Source organism: Mytilus galloprovincialis, chromosome 1 (assembly GCF_965363235.1).
Source record: "Mytilus galloprovincialis chromosome 1, xbMytGall1.hap1.1, whole genome shotgun sequence".
Taxonomy (NCBI): domain Eukaryota; kingdom Metazoa; phylum Mollusca; class Bivalvia; order Mytilida; family Mytilidae; genus Mytilus; species Mytilus galloprovincialis.
The window spans coordinates 32,855,772-32,882,620 of NC_134838.1; the positions used below are offsets into that span (position 1 = coordinate 32,855,772).

General features: G+C 31.5%; 2 protein-coding genes across 5 annotated transcripts; one reads left to right on the top strand and one right to left on the bottom strand.

Moving 5' to 3' along the window:
* Positions 1–9,105, bottom strand: LOC143071831 (uncharacterized). 2 transcript variants are annotated; one of them, XM_076246443.1, is made up of 10 exons: positions 8,990–9,105; positions 7,910–8,053; positions 7,354–7,437; positions 6,270–6,349; positions 5,390–5,443; positions 4,508–4,600; positions 3,612–3,709; positions 1,548–1,638; positions 959–1,048; positions 1–421 (listed from the first exon to the last, which is right to left on the bottom strand). In XM_076246443.1, the coding sequence occupies exons 1-10, from the start codon at positions 9,002–9,004 to the stop codon at positions 358–360; spliced, it is 813 nt and encodes a 270-aa protein (XP_076102558.1). In that variant the 5' UTR covers positions 9,005–9,105; the 3' UTR covers positions 1–357. The 2 variants fall into 2 exon arrangements, with proteins under 2 accessions (XP_076102558.1, XP_076102551.1); XM_076246436.1 differs by having other exon boundaries at positions 3,603–3,709.
* On the top strand, positions 9,079–18,280 carry LOC143071844 (uncharacterized). 3 transcript variants are annotated; one of them, XM_076246463.1, is made up of 4 exons: positions 9,079–9,119; positions 14,269–14,469; positions 15,298–15,359; positions 17,185–18,280. In XM_076246463.1, exons 2-4 carry the CDS (start codon positions 14,291–14,293, stop codon positions 17,604–17,606), a joined length of 663 nt encoding a protein of 220 aa, XP_076102578.1. In that variant the 5' UTR covers positions 9,079–9,119; positions 14,269–14,290; the 3' UTR covers positions 17,607–18,280. The 3 variants fall into 3 exon arrangements, with proteins under 3 accessions (XP_076102578.1, XP_076102570.1, XP_076102586.1); XM_076246455.1 differs by having other exon boundaries at positions 9,103–9,204; XM_076246471.1 differs by having other exon boundaries at positions 9,105–9,145.
* The last annotated feature ends 8,569 nt before the right edge of the window (positions 18,281–26,849 follow it).

Here is a 26,849-nt window from a genome sequence, read left to right on the forward strand (position 1 = left end):
TATGTTTGTATAAAAAATATATTTACATATAAATAATATGAATATACATTAAATTTGATCCTAAAACAGAAAGCTTTTTAAATTGTATGACTTTGTTCAGATGCAGACTTGGAGGTGATGAAGAGCAACCAAGTAATATACTTGAAATTATGTCAATATAGATATATATTTTTATAATTAAGTGTAGTTCTTATTTCCTGCATAACCAAATTGTTCAAACTGCACTTAAATATGGTCAGCATGTTGTTAAAACGGCTAAAAGTTAGGTCTTTAGCATACTAAGATGTATAAATGTCTTCATTCTGTACCATACCAGTCTTATAGTGACATTGCTATCTTATTACAGACTTGATCCTATCACCAAATATAAGGTATCAAAGCTTTCCTATTTGGTGGATAATGTTCAAATTGTTCTTTGTACCTGTAATTAAAAAGTTCTTTAGTATTCAAAATAATAAGTTGACTATCATAATAACTAAGTAGAATTTTATGAAATATTTTTGACACAAATGACAAAATTCCAACTGTTGCAGCCACAGTTCACTCCCTTTTTACTCCCATGTAACATCACACAATCTCTTGTAATGACTGACATTATGTGTGTCACTAGTTGAGCAGGATCTGCCTACTATGTCAGAACACCTGAGATAACTCCTTGTTTTATGGTAGGGGTTGTGTTGCTCAGTCTTAGCTTTTCTGTATGATGTTTTGTCGAATTGTTTCTCTTTTCAGCCTTATCATTTTGGTCATACTTTTTTTCTGATTTTTTATTGTCCATCTGATATCTTCTGGCCTTTTTGAAAATTGGTGTACATTAATGTAAAAATTGATTGATTACTGTTTATAAAGGAATTCTATAACAAAAGAAACACACTGACTGATTTTTTTGTTGACATTTTGGAATGAATTTACACCTTACAGAGAACGTAAAAACAATGTATATATTTATATATATTACCATTGATGATTATGTCTAGCTCTAGGGAAAAAAGTTGCCGCAGCAAATACTGTCCATACAAATCCTGCTGCTGACCATGTTGCTATAGACCTTAAAAAGAGATAAAATTACAAATTACATGTGAACAACAGGAATCAATTTGTTCCATACATGTAAATATTAAAATACCAGGATGAGAAAAAATAATTTTAATATTAATTCCACAAATTCTGTATGTAAAGTATGGAAACAATATCAACTAAATAATTTGCAATTTATGGCAATTTTCTTGATGTCAAACATAATATTTATCATTTGACACTGATAGATAACCTGAGGGGTACTCCTTTCTTTTACAATTAATACTTTAGAAAGCTTTAAAAAGTTAAAATTCACATAAACTCTCAAAATGCAATGGAAAAAATTAACTGAATAATTGCAGTACTGTTGAATTTCTTCTACTGGTGACTCTAACCAGTCTCCAGTATATAAAAAATAATGAGAAGTATTTTTGTGTTCTTCATTTTAGAAAGTGTACCAGTTTTCTAGTATCATAGTTTTTTATTTTGCTTCATGAGCATTGATCATTTCAATTTATAAGTGTTCTTACCATCCAATCCATTCTACGAATTCACCAAAATAATTAGGGCAGGTTACCAGTTCAAACAATCCTCCATATGGTATATAATATCCAGTACTTCCTTAAATGAAGAAAATAAAATGATTTTTTAGTTAAAACAACCATATGAAATATAGCTTAGATGTATTATAGCCCTATTCCTTTGCTTTTTGTGTTTTTGCTTTGCAAGTTCTGATTTTGTGTCATGGATGGAATCCCCATGTCTTTTCATCTATATTATATTTTTTTTGGCACAACAAACTTCTTAGCATGTGGATTCACAACAGCAAACTTTCTTATTGTGTTTAGATATAATGAAAATATTTAATATGACTATCCAGTAAATTCAGATATTTTTGTGGTTTTTTTTAATGTGAACAATTGTGACAGGATTGGTCAAAATAAATGTCATTACTTGATAGTAATTGTGCTTTCATGATCACACGGAAAAAATGTAATTATAAGTATTGAATGCTTCTTTTAGTAATAGAGAACAGAGAAAGTGTCCATTGTGCAGAGTTGCTATAGGTGATGAATACCACTATGTAATGGAATGCAGCACTGTCTCCTGACAGATAGAACATTTAAACTTATTGACAAGAAATACCTAACGAACTGTAATGTTTTAAAATTTAATGCTATTATGAACTTCGAAAATTGTGCCAATTTATTAGAATTATAAATGACAAACTGGATTCTCTCTGATGTTAACCTGTCGGCTATACTGATCATACCGTTGTAAAATAACTGATACTTAATGCTTCCTCAACAAATGTACAATGCAATGTAATGTAAACTAATATGTTCTTCTGTATACCTTTGTTCAACTTAGGTGATACCAGAATAAAGTTATATATATACAAAGTAATTTCATTGGGTTGTTAAAGGATTGACCATGCATACATTTTTAGATTGAAACAATTCTGCGCTTCATACAAAATGTACTTCAGTCAACGGTTTTACACTCCAATGAATTAACAAAATGAAGCATTCAATACTTAAATAATACTTTTGGTATTACAGGAAAAAAGTTCATATTAGGAATTAAAATAATAAGGTGAAAGCTTTTATAGAATCTACAAGTAGTAAATGCTTTTTGAAAGAATCCAATATCTAGTTTCAATATTCTGCAGCTGTTCGAAAAAAAGAAATATGTGACAATTAATTTCATGACAAAATGAATAAAATTTTAGTTATTTTAATTGAATATTAGTGCAAATACACTTTAGATCTGTCCATTTATGAATAAAAAAAAAAAAAAAAACACACACACACACGAGCCATTCTTAATTCTATTAAATTCAAAAAGGTGCATTTTTTTCTTTAAACTTTGGCTGATTTAGAGGTTGAGAAACTGCATAGACACCCTTCTATTAGTATTAATTGTTTCAGACTTTTCAGTCTCTGGGTTTGGTTTTTTTTTGTGTCACTGGATTAATATTTCATGGGTGTATACCCCACATCTCGTATAAATCATAAATGATCCAGAAATTTTGTTTAAGAAATAAAGGCAACAGTAGTATACCGCTGTTCAAAAGTCATAAATTGATTAAGAGAAAACAAATCCAGGTTACAAACTAAAACTGAGGGAAACACATGAAATATAAGAGCCTTCAGTGAAATAGCAAAGATGACATTTTTTCTTGGTCATACATATTTAATTTTTTCCTGGACTAAAAAGAGCTGCTTGATTTTATGAACGCCAGTTAGAATGTTAAGATTAATCTGGAAATATGCTAAAGGCACAGGCACTTATCTAAAAAAAATTAACTATTTACATATTCTGTACCTTATATAATTAGTTATCAAAGGTACCAGGATTATAATTTAATATGCCAGATGGGTGTTGTGTCTACATAAGACTCATCAGTGATGCTCAGATCAAAATAGTTATAAAGCCAAACAAGTACAAAGTTGAAGAGCATTGAGGACCCAAAATTCCAAAGAGTTGTGCCAAATACGACTAAGATAATCTATTATATAACATTATTTTAAGATATATAGGTATATTTTGAGACCAGTGCCATTGGTTAAAATCATATGTACCATCATCACCTTTCCTATCCCGTAACGATCGTAACTTCCAATCAGCCCATTTATTTATAATGTATCCAACAATGAACAAGACAATACCAATAATGAATCTTGGATCACTGAAAATATATAATTAGGTAAATTATAAAATATTTCAAAATGAAAAATCATATACAAAAGATGAAGTTAATTTTTTAGCTGCAAATTTATTTACACTTTATATAAAATAAACTAGCTTGTAACTAAACAGCAGTCACATTGAGCAATCTCATATTGGAAGCCAAAGAAAATGCAAATTAAAACAGGATACTCAAATCAATTTCTTCTGACAAGCAATAACAGAATTAATTTCTTAAATATTTTAGATTAGAAATTTGAACTAGCATACAAACTTTGGTGAGTTGTCTCATTGGCAATCATACCACATCTTCTTTTTATATTTAGTACCTGTTAATCAGTACTTTGATTCTTTTCTAAAAAAAAAAATTTTGTGCTAAGTATCCTATCTGATGTGTCAAGCTTTCAACTGATTTTTCTATTTATAATGTATTGTTATACCACTGTGCCACATTTCAGGTTGAGCACTCACAGACATATTGAACCCAATACAACAAATGCCTATCACAAGCCAGGGCCAGTTATCAAGTGGTTGTCATCAGAAAACATAGGCCTAAATAAGCTTCTAATGATACCAACTGTTAGTATGTCAGAAATAAAAAGATTAAAATGTATGTATTAAATTCAACCTTTATATATTCCTAAATCTTTTCGTTTTTATTTTTTTTTTAAATGTTTATGTGTTATTGTCTCATGCCATTTACACCATATCTCCTTTTATGATTTTTATTCTTTATTCTTATTGTTAACATATTAAAAAATTATGGAAAATATGAAAACTAACAAAACATTATACTCACAAAAAATAATTATTATTATAATGTGCTGATCCTATAAAATCTGCATTCACAAAATGGTACAAGCAGTTTGGGAAGAAACCTCCTAAAGTTATTCTACAAATAGAAAAGCATCCCTAGATTAATGTTCATTAACAAGCTAAGTACTAAAGTTATATATTCATACAACATATATGTAGAAAATATATTAAACAAGAATGTGTCCATAGTACATGGATGCCCCATCCGCATTATCATTTTCTATGTTCAATAAACCATGAAAATGGAGTATGAACTCTAATTTTTTGGCATTAAAATTAGAAAGATCATATTATAGGGATCATGTGTACTAAGTAACCAAGTTGGTTTGGACTACTACTTCATCAAACACTACCTCAACCAAACACTATAACCAGAAGTGGAACATAATAAGTAATAAATAATTTAAGAATGTGTCTATGCCCAAAAGATGCTTCTGCTTATAAACTAAGGCATGAGTTAATTTTCACATACAGATTCATGATTCATGTATTTAAGATCATGTTGTTAATATAAACATTGTGTGTAGGAGATAAGTTTCATACCATTTGGTAGAGGCAAACTTTTAAAGTAAGAGAATAAAAACAAAAGATTTAGCAAATTTCTATTTATAAAGGGCCATAACTCACGACAAGTAAAATTGAAAGAAAAGACAAATGGAGTTTTAAAAAAAAATACAAACAGTAGCTTCAAATACAAACAGTTAATAATAACTCTCTAATTTCATTGAATTTATGCGAGAGCTCTGTTTCAAAATTTCTTCTTCTGTTTTTTGAGGTTTTTATAAAACTTTAATAGTATAATTGTAAGGAAACTAACACTGCTATAAATATCTATTGCTTTTCAAATACAAAATATAATAATTACCCCAATGCAACATATGGATTTTTATATCTCATGACTAAAGGATGGAGTATTCCTCTGTAAATAAAGAAGTAGGTTATAATTTGTAGGAAGGAAATTGCATGCACTACGAATCATATTCTATATCAATTTGGTTTTTAAGTAATATATTTGACATTTCTTTTTAAAATATATTCACAACTTTTTTTCTTACTTTGGATTTTTAAAAGATTAGCATATAAACTGCATAGACACCTGTCTTTAAGTATTAATTGTTGAAGACTTTTACATAGATATAGGAAGATGTGGTGTGCCAATGAGACAACTGTCCATCCAAATAACAATTTATAAAAGTAAACCATTATAGGTCTATGTACGGCCTTCAACACAGAGCCTTGGCTCACACTGAACAACAAGCTATTAAGGGCCCCAAAATAACTAGTGAAAACCCATTCAAACGGGAAAACCAACGGTCTAATCTATATTAAAAAACGAGAAACATGTTTAAATTACATAAACAAACGACAACTACTGTACATATGATCAGATTCCTGACTTAGGACAGGTGCAATCATTTGCAGTGGGATTAAACGTTTTAATGGTACCAAACCTTCATCCTTTTTCTGAAACAATAGTATAACATCACAACATAGATCAATTGGAAGGCTTAACTCAATCAAAAAACATAAATTAACACACTACGAACGAATAAATTTGATCTGCAATGCAAATACATACATTTGTAGTTAAAAAAATATTAGTGCCAAACATTGTCTGTTTTGTTTGTGTCAATGGATTGCTATCTCGTTGGTGTATACCCATCTTCTTATCTTAATCAAAATACAAAAAGTTTTTTTTACAACCTTAATAAGTAATGTGGATATTAAAAGAAAACTATTTATACCTATGAATATAATGTGCTTGGAAAAGTAACAGAAAGACATAGTTAGCATAGCCTCTGGCATCACCATAAACAAAAAACACCTAAAAAAGATTATAAATATATCAAATAAAACATGTAGTCAGATAAAGAAAATTCAAAAGTAAATGTTTGTATTGCTGAGGGTTTGCTTACTCTAAATTGGCTAGAGGTATAGAGGTAGGGTTGAGATCTTTTAATACATGATTAATCCTGTCACATGTTTGTGCCAGTCCCAAGTCAGGATTATCTGGCCTTTGTTAGTCTTGTAGGTTTTTCAGTTTTATATGTTTTGGTGATTTTTCATTTGACAAGTACATATTTTTTATGGGGCCATCTGAAGCCTCCTGGTGCAGGTTTTTCTGGCTGTGTTGAATAAAATAAAATTGAGAATGGAAATAGGGAATGTGTCAAAGAGACAACAACCCGACCATAGAAAAAACAACAGCAGAAGGTCACCAACAGGTCTTCAATGTAGCGAGAAATTCCCGCACCCGGAGGCGCCCTTCAGCTGGCCCCTAAACAAATATATACTAGTTCAGTGATAATGAACTCCATACTAATTTCCAAATTGTACACAAGAAACTTAAATTAAAATAATACAAGACTAACAAAGGCCAGAGGCTCCTGACTTGGGACAGGCGCAAAAATGCGGCGGGGATAAACATGTTTATGAGATTTAAGACACATTGGTGACCCTCAGCTGGTTCTGCTCTTTGGTTGGGGTTGTTTTTGCCAATTTCCATTCTCATGTTCATGTGTTCTGTTAATATATTTCTAGCTTTTCTTACACATTTATTTCTATATTCATTATATTACTACCAGTACTTAATGTTACATCCTCATAAACATAATAAAGCTAGGTTATCTAGAATGAACTATTTTGACAGTTAGATATTTTATCCAAAAATTTAAAAAGAAAAATTTGAATAACTTTAAGCATTATTTTTTAAATTTGTTACCAATGACTTCAGAAAACCACTGTGGAACTGACGCAGATGTCATGCAATGTAAGCTAGATTTATATTTAATATTGCATTAGTGTTTTATCAAAGCTTCATTTACTTACAATTAGAAACAATAAAACACCAGGGACAGCATCAGATAAGATATGTCCTATTCTTTGTGGTATCATTACACCCCAGTTAGCATCCTGAAATACACAATTATACTTCAGATAGCACATCAAATATACACAATTACACCACAGTTGATATCCTTAAATATACAACAGCAAAGCACTACAAAGTACAAACTGAATAATTATTACTATTTCAACACAGTTCTACTTGTTTTTTTTTTTTTATTTTTTTTTTTTTTACAATTTACCCATTTCACAAAGTAATATGCAAATACATGTACATGTACTCTTCAGAAACTTTTAAAGAAAGACAATAAAATGATGGCAATGGTAATTACACAAAGCACACAGCTGATTGTGCAAACACATCTACATGTATAAATAGTCCAATCAATCAATCAGAAACATAGGACAGGTAACCGTGGTAACAAATTTATTTTTTCAAGTTCAATGAAGTCAAGCAGGTTTCAAAGAATGATCAAAATATATAAAGTAAAGTTACCAGTTACTCACACATTGGTAACTGTTTAAGCACTGTACTTACCGTTCTTTCATGTTTACCATATGGAGCCGGACCCAGCCACTGAACAATAAATGTGATCACTGCCAATAGCAGTCCTAATAACACCAAGCCATAGTGTACCCAGAATCTTGTGGTATCTTGCTCATAAAAACTCCATGGAAGAGCCTGTAATAGAGAATCCATATACACCTTTGTTTAAAGTTCAGATCCAAAAGTTATTAGTTTCATAAGCTACATGCTTGAAGATCAGAGATTCAATCTATTGAAAGGTAAATTTATCCCATCTGACAATCTACAATTCCTTCCCATGTCTTGGATTAATAGGAAAAAAATTAGGATAACATGAATAGGCTTCCTATGTACACACACACACACACCCTTCCCAGATATCAGACCTTAATAGCGAACTAAATAAAACTTTTCAGTGGCCGATCCAGCCATTTTAAAAAGGGGGGGTTCCAACTATATGCTCCCATTCAAATGCATTGATCGGCCCAAAAAAGGGGGGTTCCAACTATATGCTCCCATTCAAATGCATTGATCGGCCGAAAAAAGGAGGGGTCCAACCCCCGGAACCCCCTGGATCCGCCACTGCTTTTCCACATAGTCATGATAGTTATCTCCTAAATATAAAGTGACAATTTGACAATTTGTCACTTTTTAACATTCAAAAAGAAGGTCTCAATAATACATAATAATAATTTTATACCTTTTTATTTGAAATCAGTAATTTCTGGACGAATAAATTGTTTTTCTTGTCGCTAAATTAATCATCTGGCGGCTAATTTATAAGTGAGATCCTTTAACATGTTTAATAAAGCTTCATTTTAAAGGTTAATTTTGTGGCTTTTTTTAAAATCCTTATTCTGTAAATAAAGGTTTTCTTCTGTTATATGTTCATCTCATTCAAGCTTCTGTGACCAATGTATATTATTTTTAGTATTATAATTATATAGCCTATATATTTGTTATATATATATGTAAGCAGCCTTTGACATGGTATCTGAAACTTTCAAAACTTAAATTTTGTGATTTTAATTATAATTCATATGTAAAATAAAGTGACAATATTTTAGCAGCATTTTCTTACAAATAACTTACCTCAAAAATACCCATTTTGGTTCTGTAATAATAATCAGTTGTTTTTGCTTTTCTTCATGTTTTGTAATTTTGCGTCCTATATCTTGACCCTGATCCCAACTTCCGTTATAGATTTTGACTTTGTTGACAGGTATTTTGGGAATTAACAAACTATTAGTAATTATAAACTAATTTATACCTATGTAGGGTGACAATAATTTGATATTATAGTCGGGGTAAGAGGTTTATTTTAAATGACATGGCTTGATATAAAGTCGATATTGAAAAAAAAAACCCAAACTATAACAATGCCCAAAGGCAAAACCTCAGACTACTATAACACATGTGTTATAGTACTAAGTAGACTCAGGCAAAACTTAATTTGTATCTTTCCCTAACTTTAAACAAATGGACAAATATGGCCGTATTTTCACCTAAAAAGCTACTCTGTGTACAGACTTACCTGTGCTGTTTGGAAAGTTTTAATGCCTAGCATCCACTATATATATATAAAAGTTAAATGCATTTTGTGTTTAAGAAAGATACAATCTTTCTTGGTTCTTAATGGGCAATTTTTTCCTTTCTGCAGAAGGTGTAAAAATAAACAATCACCTGAATTACTTTGATACTGTCCACTCACTGCTAGGCTATTTTCAAGTGTACCCCCAAACCTTGGTGAAGGTTTGAGGGCCCCAATCGGGTCCAGTTTAAGGCATCCACTGGTAGTAGTTTGGAGGGGCGATGCCCCCATGAAGCAAACGAGTTTTGAAAAAAGGGATACAACTTCTGTCATTTAAAACTCATTAATACATTGTAGCAACATAAAAATATAGAATATACTAGAACACACCCGTGATATCGCGGGTCCGTGACTGAATTAAAGTATATAACTATGCGCAAGCCTTATTTTAGTATTAGTACTGTCATCTGATAAAGTCATGCTGATTATAAGATACACAATTTTCTCTGCATTCAAATCTTTCTGTTTGAACCCGTCGAACTGTAACTTATCGATTATTGGTAATATTAATTATTTGGAAAACAAAAGGTCCTGGAATGGAGTATTTTTTAATCAACAGCATTGTCCTATATTAGTTATAAATAAAGTTGAATTCTTTGATTCGCTGTTTTACGTCATGCCCGCTAACAAATTGAAACTTATTTTTAGTCCAGATTTTTAGTATTCGTATTGTTATCTTAGAAAGACTTAGGGATTAAAATACTACAATAGGTAACAATTTGACAATTTAGTAGTGTCAACCCTGTGATTATGACCCGTGTATATAGCATATTAATCCTGAATACACTGTTTGGTGGTGCGCCTGTCAGATGCGGAACGTACAGATAAGGTAATAGGTAACAGGTGATTATACTATTGGTATCGGTATCGGACTCGACCCGGAACTTCCTAATTATTGGCAATATTAATTACATGGAAAACAAAAGGGCCTGGAGTGGTGTAATTTTTAATCTACACCTTTGTACTATATTAGTTGTATATAAAGTTGAATTCTTTGATTCGTCGTTTTTACGTGATGACGGCTGACAAATTGGACCTCGTAATTTTAGTATTATAGATACCAATATACATAGTTAACAGCGCCTGGTGATGTTTCATAGCCTGACCGGTTTCGGTCCAAAAAGGACCTTCATCAGAGGCAGAATGGTGGATTAATGTTTGCACCCTATTTATGTAAATATGGTAACCGGCGGTTGAGTTAATCGGCGGTTCAGATTTAATCGGCGGTTAAGTTAACCAGCGGTTCAGGTCTTTGGACTGCATGACTACTAGGAAGTACTATTTCAAGACTTGATATTTAGGTGTATCATAAGCCAAATATCAAGATCACATGACTACCATGAAATACTATTCCAAGACTTGATATTTAGGTTTATCAGTCTTCCAACTGTCTATATCAATCTGCTCAGCTCTTAATAAAACTCCATATCACGGCTTTGTGACGTCAAATACGTTGACCTGGCCTTAATAACTTTGACCCGGACATATCAGCGACGTCATAATGTTTGAACCGACGTTGATAAGTTTGACCCGAACTTATCAAGTCAACTTCCGGTTGCTAGTGAAACTAAGACAATACTTCCAAAAGACGCAAATACAGCCCAATAAATCGATTATCAGGTTATCGGCATATTAATATATTGTAAAATATCAGCTGCTCGACATAATATGAAGGCTTTTTGATCTTGTTCGCTGTGCTTACTCGACAAAAAGCTTCATATTATGTCTTGCAGCTGATATTTTACGATATCAACATGCAGACAACCTGATAATCGTTACGTATCATAAGCCAAAGATCAAGACTAAATGATTACCATGTACTTCTTAAATTATTAAAACACCCTTTACCCAATGCTAAAGCCCAAATCTGGTTATATCAACAGGTCACATGTTTACTGTATAATGTCAAAATATTTACCGTAACATGTCAAAAAGTTTACTGTAACATGTACATTAGCTAAATATAGATAACTGTAACCATGGAAAATCCCACTTGGATTTTTCACTGAAAGTATAATTGAACTTGTTTAGATATCAACCAGATACATATTTATCCACTGGATGCCTTTGATCGGCCGGTTAACTCTGAACCGCCGGTTAAACCTGAACAGCTGGTTAACTTAACACTGGTTAAATCTGAACCGCCGGTTAACTCAACCGCCGGTTACCATATCTATATAAATAGGGTGCAAACATTAATCCACCATTCTGCCTCTGATGAAGGTCCTTTTTGGACCGAAACCGATCAGGCTATGAAACATCACCAGGCGCTGTTAACTATGTGTATTGGTATATATACTATATTTTTATGCTTTTACATTTTTCTCACTGATACACATAGTTAATATGGCTTCTACTAACGAAAGCTCCATTTGGAGTTAATGTAATTAGAGACCACTTATGTCAGTACACCTTTCCTATATTGCACATTGTAGCAACATACTTTAGAGTATAATTTGTGTTTCTCTTATGCTAAATTTATTCATATAGTGTTAATTTGGTATCTAGTGGTCATTGGTTTAAGGGAAAATGTCCAAACCATTTACTTTGAAAAATGTAGAAAGGGAGCCACACTCTATCAAGACCCCTTGTTTGGGAAAATTTTGTTATTTATGACATGAAGTAGTCAATTTTCATAGATGTTCAAGTGTATTATGAAAATTCGTCAAGGGAATTAATGGAACCCTAGTTCTCGTCGGGGATTACTTCCTGTGAATATAGAATCCATTAATCGGTTCATTACAGGTTTTAAAAAAAATCCCATATTTTCTTAAGTATATATAGGACAATGTGATATAAGTGCCAATGAGATAACTTTTCATCCAAGTAACATTTTATACATGTATAAGTAAACCATTATAGGTCAAAATATGGCCCTTAACACAGAGCCTTGGCTCACAGCGAACAACAAGCTATAAAGGGCCCCAAAAATTACCAGTGTAAAACCATTGAAACGGGAAAATATTTTTTGTTGATCTGCAATATTAACTTCTATCCAAGTTTTATGATAGTCTCTGAAGGTTTTCAAATTAATCATGTAAAAAATGATAATCCCAGACCGTCTGTTAATTGCGAAATGAGTCTGTCTGTCAACTGAAAAATGAAAAAAACCTACTGTATGATTTTTTTTCAGACATTAATCATAAAAAAAGCTTCTGCCAAAGATTCATAAAATTCAATGTAGGTTTGACAAAGCAATTGATGTGTAATAAACTTTTATCTCAGACTTTATCTACTTGATAATTTTAGATAGAAATTCCTTTTTTACCAGTAAAATACAGGAAAATTAAAAGTATTATTTCATCACTTTTTCTTAAAACTCCTTAAAGTCTGTTGATCACAAATAGCTTCTGTCCAACTTTCGTAAAATTTCACCAAGTTTTGTCAAAGTCAATGATATTTTAAAAAATCTTGAACCAAATACTAAACCTAAATGGTGACGACACCAAAAAAATCTATGATCGCTATGTCTCGCTTTCGCGATATAAATGGTTTAGGCTCCATAAAAATGCAAACCACATATGAAATCTCAGCAGATAATGAAATGCATTAAACCAAAGGAAAGTTAGTAGAATTCATAGTAGATTCAGACTTTGACAGAAAATGAAAAAATATAAAGCACGGTAGCATTTGAATGAAAAGTGAATGTCATCACTTTTATTCGCAATTAAAATCTATTGTCTGAAGAAAGATTTACAAGGCTGATGTGCTTTTAAATAACAAAAATTTAATCATTTAGATTAAAAGATTTTTTTAACAAAATTCAAGTGTACGTCTGGGCGTTTTGAGGTAAATATAGCTACGCGTCTGAAACCGGTTTTTTACCTGAGGGAGCATCTCATAGTTTTACCACAACTCAGTTAATTTTCACACCTTTTGCATGAAGGAAAAAAAATGCTCATCAAAAGCAGAAACATTTTTTATCTTTCTGAAACACAAAATGCATTTAACTTTATTATATCTAGTGGATGCCAGGCATTAAAACTTTTCCAACTTCACAGGTAAGTCTGTACTCAGAGTAATTTTTGGCATGTAAATACAGCCATATTTGTCCGTTTGTTATGATGAACCTTAGCTGTATGCTATATGTGTTTCATGATTATTACAATGACAATCCTACCCTGTTACCTGTTACATAGTCTTTATTTTCCTCCTGATCCTAAGGTCAATACTATATGCCATAACTGGTCTCTTAAATGTGCTAGCTTTTTTCATCTTGGTACTATAATTTATAATTTTCTAATTTGCTATGGCGCATGATGGGATTCTTCACGGCTAAGTGAATCTTTAAATCACCCTGATTCCTTTAGATATTCTATCATATCTGCTGTTCATTAAGTTGATTTAAGGTGCTTACCATCCATTTTAAGGACTAATGGCTAGATCATGGTGACCACTTTTATTGGTCAGGAAAGCTAGATTGCCTGTAGCGATGTTCCTACCTCCAGCAGGAAAACTGGCAATTCTAGTCGGTTATAATTGTAGACAACTGCACCTGAAACCTGCGGTGTTCTAACTCATAACCTCAGTGCAAGTGATACAGTAGAACTTTAGTAGGACCACTTCACCAACGATACCCTGAATTATGACATGAAAATATAACTAAACATCTAAACTTTCCCCTACCTAATATTCTAACAGATTTGATAATTTGCTATGTTAAGGTATTATGAAACTGTTCAAATTATTTACATTCTTGGTTTAAACATATTGTATTGGCTGAAGAATCGCTTAATCTTTGACTTTCACTAAAAAAATTAAATGTTTAATTCTTTTTCAGTCCAAAAATGTGATAAGACAACATGGCATCAGCAAGTAGTGTCGATAACAGTGATGCCACAGCTAGCAATATTTACCAAAAGTTTTATCAGTATGACTTTGATAAAGATCAGTCTTTCCAAAATGGATTACAGAAAATCAAAGAAAGACAGAACTGTACAGAAGAAGATATTCTGAACTCTAAATTATTTTATTTTTCAAAGTAAGTTAATGTTAAGCTCAATTTACAATAAAATGAAGTTATCTCCCCTCCTCCATAAAGTTGTCATTACCTGTGTGCTCAAAAATTGATAGTCTATGCCAAAAGCACTGTAGGTCACAGTTGCTATACTAAAAAAATTGCTGTTGTTAATTCATTGAATATTACTGTACAATTTTGTGGATGTCTGTATGGCATGTAAATCCAAAATTGTTTCGTCTGGGGGACAGCTCTTAACCAGCATTCTAACATTTTACTGCTTTTTGAATATTAGAAAAAACTAGCTGCTTGCACATGTATATTTTCAAAACATGCTTAATTTTAACTACCAAAAACATCGATTTTCTAAAATTATAATATAAATCTAGCATTGTTTTTAGAACTAGCAACTAAATTCACCTGCAAGTCTTTTGGTTTTTTTTGTTTGTTGTCAGTCTTTAGTTTCTCGTTATATGATTTGTTTACTTTTGTTTGTTTACTTGCTTCTGTTTTATGTTTGTTGTCAGTCATAGAATAATTTACGCTGCTTAGTGGCTTCCTACCTTTATCCTGACTTGGCACATACCAATGGCTCTTTATGTATATTTTGATTAAATATTCAACATTTTATTGAGGAGCACATGTCAGTACCAGGATTTTTCTGTTCCCATCACAAAGTAAAAGGGTCTACAGGACTGAACTTTTATAACTATTGTTCATGTTGAATTGGAACAAGGCATTCAACAGTGTGATCATTAAGTAATATTTTAAAATTAAAGTCCCTAGTATAAGTAGTATTTTGTAAAGCTAAGAATTTCTTCAATAGTTTATGGTAAAATTGATTAATTTCAGAAGATACCAGCCACTTAATAAGAGTGACTTCAAGACATGGCTTAGTAAACAAACAGATAAAGGTACGTTTTAATATCTAACATAAGTTTCATTTGGTTAAATAGATCCTTCCTTTCCTAATTATAAATATTTTCAAAATTCTTTGCTTTTATAAAATTTATAATGATGTTGTAATGTTTATGCCCTTAAGGGTCCATTATTGGAAATAAAACATGTAAAATATCTTCTTTTTCTTCTTCTTCTGTTTCTATTGTTGAAATATAATTTAAATTTACAGCTAATTACATGAATAGTGACTATTTCAATTTTGTACACATTCTTTTTTGTAATGGAACTTGACTAACTGTCTCAGTCATAGCAATGTTTTTCAGTTATTTTGGCATCATAATTTTGATAAATTACTTCCCCTTTGTTTTCATTGCTACATTATTTAGAAAACCTCATGAGAACCTCTGTGAGTTACTAAGAGTCTTTTAATTGAAATCACAAATCTCATATGTTACTGGAGTTATTTATTTAATGTTGATATGGTACAATGACTGTGAAGGCCCTTTTTTCAAACAAGAAAAATCTTCATTCGTTATCAAGTCTTTTCACAGTCAGGATTCTACTTCGTCAAAATTATCTCCCCATTACGCCAGTTCATTTTCACAACTGTAGAAATGGAAGCCATTGTAGGGATGACGCGTTACCAATTTTGCTCTTGGAAACCGATAAATTTATCCACATTGCACCATTACGATCCTTATATGTCAGTTGTATTTAAAAAGAAAAATGTATCAGCTTGCTAATGAGCATCAGTTAATGATCTTGTCTGCATTGATTGAACTTAAAACTATTGTCTGATCGGTTGTCAGGTGGAATTTTCGAAAATTCATAAACATTTAAAAAAAATTCTAATTAAATATTTCGTGAAAGGGCAGACTAGATTTTGTTAGTGGTTGAAGACTATAAACCCTAGTTATCATACACAAAAAATTATAAGTTTTCGAAAATATGCATTTTCATCATCCAACTTGAAAGACTGTCGTCAAGTACTTTCAGTTAAAAAATAGCTATTTGAACACACCTATTCTGTTTTTGTGATTCATTAGATAGGTATTTCACTTGACGCATATTTTCATCTTTTAGTACTGTGATTTTTTTTATGTAATAAAGTCAACCTGTAGCTTTGATATATAAAAATGATAGAATCTGAAGCGAGACGATGTATGAAATAGTCTTGCTTTGTACGATATCAAGACAAAATATTCAACTCAAACACGCCCTAACATAAAAAGGTGCACTCGATTTTCTCTTTTCGATACAATGGTACCCATTTTTTTGAATTTTTTCTTGAGTCACATGATGAAAGGGTAGAAACGAAAATTACTGAACTAATAGATTGATATGTTTTCCATCCGTGGTAATGTTTTAAAAACAATCGGAGGTTATGCATTTTCTACATCAAACTTGAAAGATACCCATGTCGTCGACTTGATATCTAATTGCTCTGCTTAACTTTGTACTAGATAAATTGAAAACTTATGCAAATTGTGTTTTTAAAATAAAACACTTCGTAATTGAAAAGAAAATTTTAATTTTGTTCCTTTCTATTAACTTTTAAAATTGTTGTCACTATAGTAAACATTACAGTACACATTTATCGCCTTCTCTAACAAAGAGCTTCGATTCTTTTGTTCTATTTCAACCGGGTTTCTGGCTGTTCAGAGATTAGAAAATTGCTTTTTCTTTTATATATGATTTTACTGAGGATGAATCTAGAATATTTTAATGGTGGTCTTTACACAGAAAACAGATGATAAAAAATCTTTTGAAGAATTTTATATTCAAAATTAAAATTACATGTATCAACAAATCATTGTTATATATACTAATTTGTTACAGAAGAACGTCAGAGCAATGATAGAAGAGATATTGATACTGAGTGTATTGAAATAGTTGCAAAAGAAATTGATATAAAAGAAAGCATTGATTCAAAGACAGCTACTGTTTCCAATGAAACCCAAACTGCAGGAGAAAGAGACACCAATCAATTAATAGAAAGCACAGACCAAGTGGAGATAACTGTATCAAATATAACAGAACTACCACCAAACAAAACTAACACAATCATAGATGATACTAATGACTCTAGAGAAAATGATTTATCGGAGAATCTAGACAAAGTTTTAAGTTTAGCTGATGTTGCAGAATTTATAGAAAAGGGACTTCCATTACCTGGAATTAAGGACTTAGATATTAAACCTTTAGAAATTGACCCACATCCTTCATCTCTACAAAGAAAGCTTAAACCATGGGAAAAGTAGCACTGGATTTATGCCAATTTGATTCTGATCCTGCTTTTGTTTGTCTCTGATTACTATGTACCAACAGTTAAAGTTTGAGTTGTAGGACATGTAGTAATTGGAGCCATTCAAAAAGCTGATTTAATTAGATTAAATTTATGTTGGTTGAACAACATGATATTGTTTATTGTGAATGTCATGGATTATTAAATTATTATCTTTATTTACACAAAGTGAAGGCTTGTAATATGATTGTAAAAAGACATTATTATATTATACTGATTAAGCTAGACATTATCTAGTCTAGAGATCTGTAAATGAACAACAAATAATTAATTTTAAATGTTTTAGGGTAAGATAATGTTGATGAAATTATTGTTTCATATTAGTGATGCATTTTTCTTCTTTTTAAAGTTAAAACAAATATGACATCGTGATTGAAAGATTTCTACAAATGTATTTGCTGAATGTACAGTGAGAAATTTTTCATGCAAATTAAATTATTAATGTATAATATATTTGCCTTCATTATAAAGTTTTATTTAATGACACTTTAAAAAATAAAAAAATTAAAGTGTTGTTTAGAAGACACATGCATCACTTTAAGGCCAGTGAAAGATTGGTGTTATAGCATTTTGACCTATCTGGGACCTCATTTAAATCTTTATATTAAATAGTACCATTATCTTCTTATATTTCAGGAAATTAGATTATTACAACAATTTTGACAAAAGTTTTCTTGCAGTACTGACAGTATTACTTTAACCAACATACACTTAAACTCACAAAATCCTTCAGTATACATACAGACATTTACATGCGTCCTAAGACTGCTGCTATAAATAGTTATTTTCCCCTCTAACTATCTCGGAAATTGAATAGAAAATTACATTGATTTCCCCATTTGAAACTCTTGGTTTAATAGCTTCCTAATAAGCAGCAACCCCTATTTAGGAACTCATGATAGGAAATACAGGCCCGGGAATACCCTATCAATTGGGAGATACATATATTCAGTATGCACACGCTGATGGTATGTTGCTACATAGAAATGGAAAGTTCACAATTGGGAAGCAGAAATCATCCTCTTTTGTCGTAAAGTTTTGTTTTCAACCGACTCTCATTGTCAATTTCTATATGTAAGTCAAGATATGAGGCAAACTTAACTGTATCTGTCATATCTTATCTCTAGTTCGATGGGATAGATGGGTTCAACATAGTCACCAAATTTTGAATTATTAAGTTAGAGAACATCATTTATATAGCGGAAAGAAAAGTTAAAGGATATTGCTAACTTCTTCTTTCTTTCTAAGAAGTTCCTGTTTGAAATCAGCCTCATAATAATAAAGGAACAAGTCGGCAAGAAGAGAGCTCATTTGCCTCCATGGGAATGCCGATAGTTTGCTGAAAAACACGTCTTTCAAACGTAACAAATCTGTTGTTGTTAATCAAGAAATCAAGCATCTTGATAATGTCAGTTTCAGTGATTTTTGAATCAGAGTGATTCGTTACAAAGTTTATCTCTCTATAAGACAAGATACTAGTTTCTACGTTGCCCATTCGTTTTTATGAAACAAAGCAAGTATGTGGTCTCTATTTCCTCTCAATTTGAAAGAAAAAAACATGAAATTTTAGCAAGGTTTTTTGTTCACATCTCAGTTAGATCCCAGGGTTACCTAGGGGTTGATATGTTGTATAGACACCTTCCTACAGTTGAGTTGCCTCTGTTGACCCGTGGATGATTTCTTGTGATATTAGATTCCTGTCTCATGAATATTATAAGTTATTCTGGATCTTCACAAGGGATACATGCTCATATTCCCTGTCTATGTTCTATATCACAAAAGCCATAAGATAACCAATGGAATTTAAGGGATAGCTTGGTTTTTCTCTAAAATAGAATATGCCCAATTCTCCTTTTATAAATAAATGCTGAGATAATAAAACATAGTTAAGTAAGATTGCAAAAAAAATGTCTTATTGAAGTTGATTGATTTATTCTATCTTAGTAACATTTGAAAGACACATGGAGCTTGGTTACTAAGATTCTTCCATGTAATCTTTAAATAAATATCCTCTGGTACATATTTCATATGCCCTCTTGTTTCCTATCAATATTTATATAGAACCTATTGGTTGCCAATTAAAATGGAACCTCTCTACCATGAAAGTAACATGTTCTTAAGTTTGCCTAGTTATACATCTGTGTTGGGTTGTATAGGGATAATCCAGAAAAGGGCTTCTGATGCAAAACATTTATTTTTCATTATTGGAATTAGTCTTTGTGTACGACATTTGTCGTGCTATTGGATTGTTTTTTATTGTCACTTTGGTAATTCTCTCCTCTTGTTCATTAAAAATGTGTACCAAAATTGAATACTAAGAAAGAGAACTTTATACGAGTTAGTTCTTACTTGATTGACATTCAATAATTAAGAGTTTCTGGATACTATAAACTAAACGTCACTCTGATGCCTTGAACTCTTGCTCAGATGGCACAGAAGAAATAACTATGGGAAATGATCCCTTTGGATACAATTAGTGTTGATGTACAGGGTTCATAACCATATAATCCGAACAAGTGTATTTGTACTCGGTACATTTTCTTAAATATCTGGAACGCTGCAGCATTAAGAATCCATGTCCCCGAATAACAGTTGTGACCCGGTCTATGTCATCCCCTTTGTTGCTTCTGTCATTCTTTAAACTTTTCAAAAATATTTTTTACTAAATGACATGAACATATTTAAATTAATTTGACACGACTGATTAGCTTAGTGTGTCTAGATGATGCTTTGTTTATTCTATTACAGACAAGATCTACCTACTACAATTTCTACCAAACTATTTTCTGTTACTCATCAAATTTATAGACAAACACTTCAACTCGAGCATTAGCAATGTTTCTACCAATACTACTGATCCTTGTGTAGTCTATACCAGACGAAAGCTAAATCTTCACATTATGACCATTTTATGCAACACAAGAGCTTAATACTTCGAGCTAAGATATGATGAATTTTAATAAAATTGCTACTCTGCTCACCTAGTCTGTGTCTACGTTATTGTATCGTTTGTGAAGGAATATACTATGATGCTTTCCATTGTAGAACGCCACGGAAGGCAGCTGCAGAGCTATGAACACACGTAGTGTATCTTCATTGGATCAATTAAACGACTTTTCTACAAATCCTGGATGCTTAATATGATAAGTTGAGATGCTGTGATTTTGTATCGTGAACGAGTTTCTGCAATTATATTTCAATTTTAAAACTTAAAGATTTAAAATTTTTATCATATAGAAGGTTTCAAAGAATGTCTGTGGAAATATCTCATTTAATTTAGATCAATGTCTAAAAGCATGGATAAACTGGAGATTATGTAGGTTTAATACTATGATATATGAAAGCAACCGACATTTTCACTTTTTGCGTGAATAAAAACATACATAATTATTAAAGTATGTCAAATAATACTTTATAAGGACAGTATTCAGCACTTTTGTGTTCACATGAATTATCATTGATATGGTTATAATTATAAATTAACTACATGTATTTACAAAACTTTGAATTTTTGAAATACTAAAGCTTTTCTTTTTCAGGAATATATTACCTTAGCTGTATTTGGTAAAACGTTTAGGAATTTTTGTTCCTCAATGCTCTTCAACTTTGTACTTTATTATTTGGCCTTTTTAACTTTATTTGATTCGAGCCTCACTAATGAGTCTTTTCAGTGGCGGATCCAGCCATTTAAAAAAGGGGGTCCCAACCCAGAGTAAAAGGGGGGGGGGTCCAACTATATGCTCCCATTCAAATGCATTGATCGGCCAAACAAAAAGGGGGGTTCCAACCCTCGAACCCCACCCCTGGATCCACCACTGCTTTTGTTGACGAAACGCGCGTTTGGAGTGAAGACAAAATTTCAATCCTGGTATTTATGATGAGTTTATTTATATGATGTGTAGATTTTTTATGATTGACTTTATCAATTTATCTTAAGTTCATAGATACAAATAATAACGACTGGAATTTTAATGTTGACAAATAATTGCATAACTTTTTGCACAGTTTTCTGAAATTACTTAACAATTTCTTCTTTTTGCTGTTGTGATTTCCTTTTTTTATATAAATATTTCACAACATTTTATTCCCTTCGGTTGACAAAAACAAAATCAACTACCATGACGTAAATATTTGCCTCACTATTTGCCTCATCTATTTCACTGAATAAAATATGCAGTGTTCATTGTTAGATTTTCATATTTTACTCCATATTGTTAATAGTATATTGGCACTTTAAGCTCACTCCCAAAATAATTCCAGAAATATTTTATTTCCAGGATATATGTGTGATATTTTCAAATTAGTATTGTCAGTTCATACATGTTTATGGTTGCAAGATGCTGTTGAAAAGGAAACAACTCCCAGTTGCCTTAATGTAATTTAACAATAATCGAAAGGCTGCATCTTTTTCAGTTAACTTAAATTTGGTTTAATCTAAGCTGACTTTATACACACATAAGTAGTTAGAGCATAAATCAAGTTGAATTTTGTAATTATGTTGGTAATACAATATCAAAGGAGACATTACAGACTTAAAATAATGACAACTTAAGCAAGAAACCTATTGATTTCGAATAAATTTCATTTCTAATAAGATTTCATTATTGTTTCATGAGATTTATTTTTTTCGACTGATTCAATTATTAGTTAAATTGAGGGAAATGATATAGATGTACATAAAAAAAATTCTTCTAAGTAGACAAATTGCATTGTATGTTATTATTTTATTGAAAAATGTTAGTTTACCAAACCTTGTATATATTCCCAGAAAGATGATGATTCTGATCTTAATGTAATAGTTTGACGTAAATGATAGAAATTTTGACTTTCTAAATCACAATTGATAAAAATAAATGCAATATGTACAAACAAAGCTAAGTGCCTTTTATCATTGTCCGATTATGCCCATAGATATGATTAGGTTATTTAATTTTCTTCCATTAATTATAAATTTGTACTCCTACTGAAAGTTTGAGTTTGAAGATTGATAGTAAAATGTGATAAGATTAAAATTCCTTTGTTTTCAAAACCCCTTGTCATGTTTTTACGGTTGATTTTTGTTTCCTTGTGATTTAAGATAGGGAGCAGTACGGGGCGCCGAATGGGACTCTTGTGGTTTTGTACAAAATTCTATTCTGTCATAACAAAATCATTTTTGTCTTACAAAACTATGTGCTACAGACTTGTTTTGTGAGAACTTCAATTTTGTGATGACAAAATTCATTTGTGTAGACAAAATTAATTTTTGTCATGACAAAATTCATTTTTGTAGACAAAATTCATATTTGTCATGACAAAAGTCAATTTTGTCTAAAAGGTATGCAAATATAAACATATTTGCATACAAAATTGACTTTTGTTACCTGATATGAAAATTAAATCACAAAAGTCAATTGTGTGAGGTAAGATTCAATTTTGTGAGACAAAATTGACTTTTGTGAGACAAAATTGACTTTTGTGAGACAAAATTAACTTTTGTGAGACAAAATTCAATTTTGTCAATTTTGTTGAGACAAAAGTCAATTTTGTTAATTTTGTTGAGACAAAAGTCAATTCTGTCAATTTTGTTGAGACAAAAATCAATTTTGTTGAGACAAAAGTCAATTTTGTTAATTTTGTTGAGACAAAAGTCAATTTTGTTAATTTTGTTGAGACAAAAGTCAATTTTGTCAATTTTGTTGAGACAAAAGTCAATTTTGTGACGACAAAATTCATTTTTGTGACGACAAAATTCATTTTTGTGACGACAAAATTCAATTTTGTAACAACAAAATTGACTTTTATGAGACAAAATTGACTTTCGTGAGACAAAATTGACTTTCGTGAGACAAAAATCAATTTTGTTGAGACAAAATTCAATTTTGTCAATTTTGTTGAGACAAAAGTCAATTTTGTCAATTTTGTTGAGACAAAAGTCAATTTTGTCTCACAAAAGTCCATTTTGTCAATTTTGTTGAGACAAAAGTCAATATTGTCAATTTTGTTGAGACAAAAGTCAATTTTGTCAATTTTGTTGAGACAAAATTCATTTTTGTCAATTTTGTGTAACAAAAGTCGATTTTGTATGCAAATTAGTTCACAGAAACCAAACTAAACTAATTTGAATACAAAATTGACTTTTGTCGCCCAATTTTCAAATTAGGTAACAAAATTCAAGTCTGTGTAACAAAAATGAATTTTGTCATGACAAAAGTGACTTTTGTCTGCTGATAGATAATTTTGTATGACAAAATTTTAAATTTGTAGTATGATACAAATTTTGTTAAACTGAACTTATTTTTGTTGAACAAAAGTCACTTTTGTCCGTACAAAATTGAATTTTGAGTACAAAACCACAAGAGTCCCATTCGGCGCCCCGTAAGCAGAGCTATGTTCTCCGTATCCCATACATGTAGAAATAGTAATATTAATGAAGGAAAGATCAGGAAGCTAGAAAAGAGAAAGATTATGATAATGGCAGAAAATATGAAAATGAAGAAACCGCACACACCACTTGGCAAGCGCATTTCTAGATAAAAAAAAACAGTGATACCAAGAATGTTTATACTTAAGTACAAAAGACGATTGCTTGTTTGCTCAAATCAAACTTAACTAAACATAGTTGTGTAGAAGGACGACATCATATATGACACATAACAAATATGTAGACATTTCAGTACAGAAGGAAAGAGTCTCGGGGTTCTCTGGATACATTGAAGATACAAGCATCATTTCACAACTTTTTCCAGAAGCCAAACAGAAAGATATAACAGTAGTATGGTTAGATTTGGCAAACGCCTATGGTATTATATCACATGTGCTGATACAGGAGTTATCTTAGTCTGATTGAGCTGCTTATAATAAGTACATTTACACCAACATGGCAGAAATTACAAAAAGGAATAGTTACTAGATGTTCCATTTTATTTATCTCGTTTTTCACATGAGAATGACTATGGTAATTAAATGTGGAGAAAGAGAAACAAGAGGCCAAAACATCAACTAACATTATATACAATTCCAACTACATTTCTTTCTAAGATCAGTGTATGGTGTTACCAACACCTATACATAAATCTGCACAGGTGGAACCTTTCAAAACCCCTAGATTGTCCCTTGTATGGGAAAAGAGGAAACCTACAACATGTACTTTCAAGATGTTATATCTCTCTAACACAGGGAAAATATACATGGCAACACAATCAAGTACATCAGGAATTTGGTGAAATGATAGAAAAAAACAGAGAAACGAAGCAAAACACACAAGAAACAAACATATGAAGATCCAGTTTGTGAAGGGAGGGAAACTATGTATAAAAAGTAAACAAAACACACCAGGAACGTTAACTTCGACAAGAAATAGGCAACTAGAAGAAGATTTTGAAAAGAAGCTGCAGTTCCCGTATATTGTACCAACTAACCTAAGAACCAACATGGTTCTCTGGTCTTCTAACAGTTCGAAAGTGACAATTATAGAGCTGACGGTTCCAAGTGAAGAGACATGTGACGAATCCAAAGAAAAAAAAACAGTATGACAGAAATGGAGCTTTCCTGTTTAGGTTGGCTGCAGAGGCTTTCCAGTAGAGTCAGTGTGAATGTTGTTTTCTGCAGTGGGAGTGACTGGCCGACATAACATATCAGCTTTTCACAAAATGGACCAATCAGGAGAGAAAACGTCTTCCTGGATGTGGATGAAAAGGAACACTTGAAGCTGGATACTCGCCATCAATGTGCAGTAATTGTCACCACTGCAGCCCCCAACCTGAAAGTGTACCGAGTTAGGGGACGAAACACATACTGATGAATGGCCTCGACTGAGAATTTATATAGTGTTTGCACTAATTCCACCAATATTGTATGTAATTAATGTGTAAGGGTAATATATGATGTACATAATGATGGACATTATAAAACATGGTTTCCTCGGTAATTTATAAAGAACTGTATAGATCTGCCACTAATATTCAAAGAAATTAGATACTGGTACACTTTTTAACTTCAGGTTTGAAGCGCCAAGACAAACATATAATTATTTAATGATCTTATGTGAATCATCTTGTGCCTACACGTAACTTAGGCGGACAAATACTTTTTATGGACAACGATTTTACTACCGACTTTCTTAGACAAAGGTTTCAAAGGAACATTCCTTTTCATTGAGATTGCATCTAAATATCTTGATTCAAGTTTAAGTGATATTTAGATACCGAGTTAGATACAGAAAAAAGACAAAGACAAAAAAAGCATTTAGCAGAAATGATTGACGTCCATGCACTCTGTACTCAATTTATTTCATCAAAGAAACAAGTCCTAAATTAAATTTTCTAATCTCAAATTACTCATCACTAGTTTTCGTGTTCAAGAGTAATAAAACATTATAGTCATGATAGTATTCATTGCTTGGCATTTATACTTAAACTTAAGCTATGTCGAGTTCACATGCACTGGTCTGAAATAAATATCTTTGAAGTATAAACCTGAATATAAAACGCCGGGTACCTTGTGTTATACTAAAGTTGGTCTGTGTTCTCTCAGATATTTTTTTTTTATACTTTGCTTAAATCTAGATTTTAAAAATATAACAATAATGGTTACAGTGTAATTTTTCAAGCTACAAGTCGTGCAAAATAGCCCGATCGTTTGCAAAGATTATTCATGAAAAAAAAAACACTTTTTTGCGGAAAAATAATCTGAGATATTTGAAATAGAATACAAAAGGAAGGTTTGATTATATGCTTTTAGAAAATAAAAATTAAAAATTGGGCACCGAACTATTTTTCTTGCTACAAGAATGAAACGAAAAAATCTTTAACATACCTTTTATTTAAAAAATCATGGAGATGCTATTTACATATACAGTAATATATCTCTAACATCAGTAGAGCCAGGAACCCCAATAAACGGCCAAAATTATGAGTAAGTGAACCAACACTTTCATTCCCTAGAGAGATTTTGGTATACATCCATTAAACATTAATATACAACTACTGAAGTGTACAAACATTACAGCGGAGTATCGTCTGAAACGTTTGAAACATTGAAATAAAATGATAACTGCCGATTTGTGCCTTTATAACCCGTCATTGTTCTGGTTCTATCAAGTTGCTTTGGTAGTTTTGTCAAAAATACAAAACTGCATAAACAAATCTGTTCAAAGGTTTTAACAATGATTATGTCATCTACGAATATTTTGGGGAAAAATCAGTACGAGGCATATTTG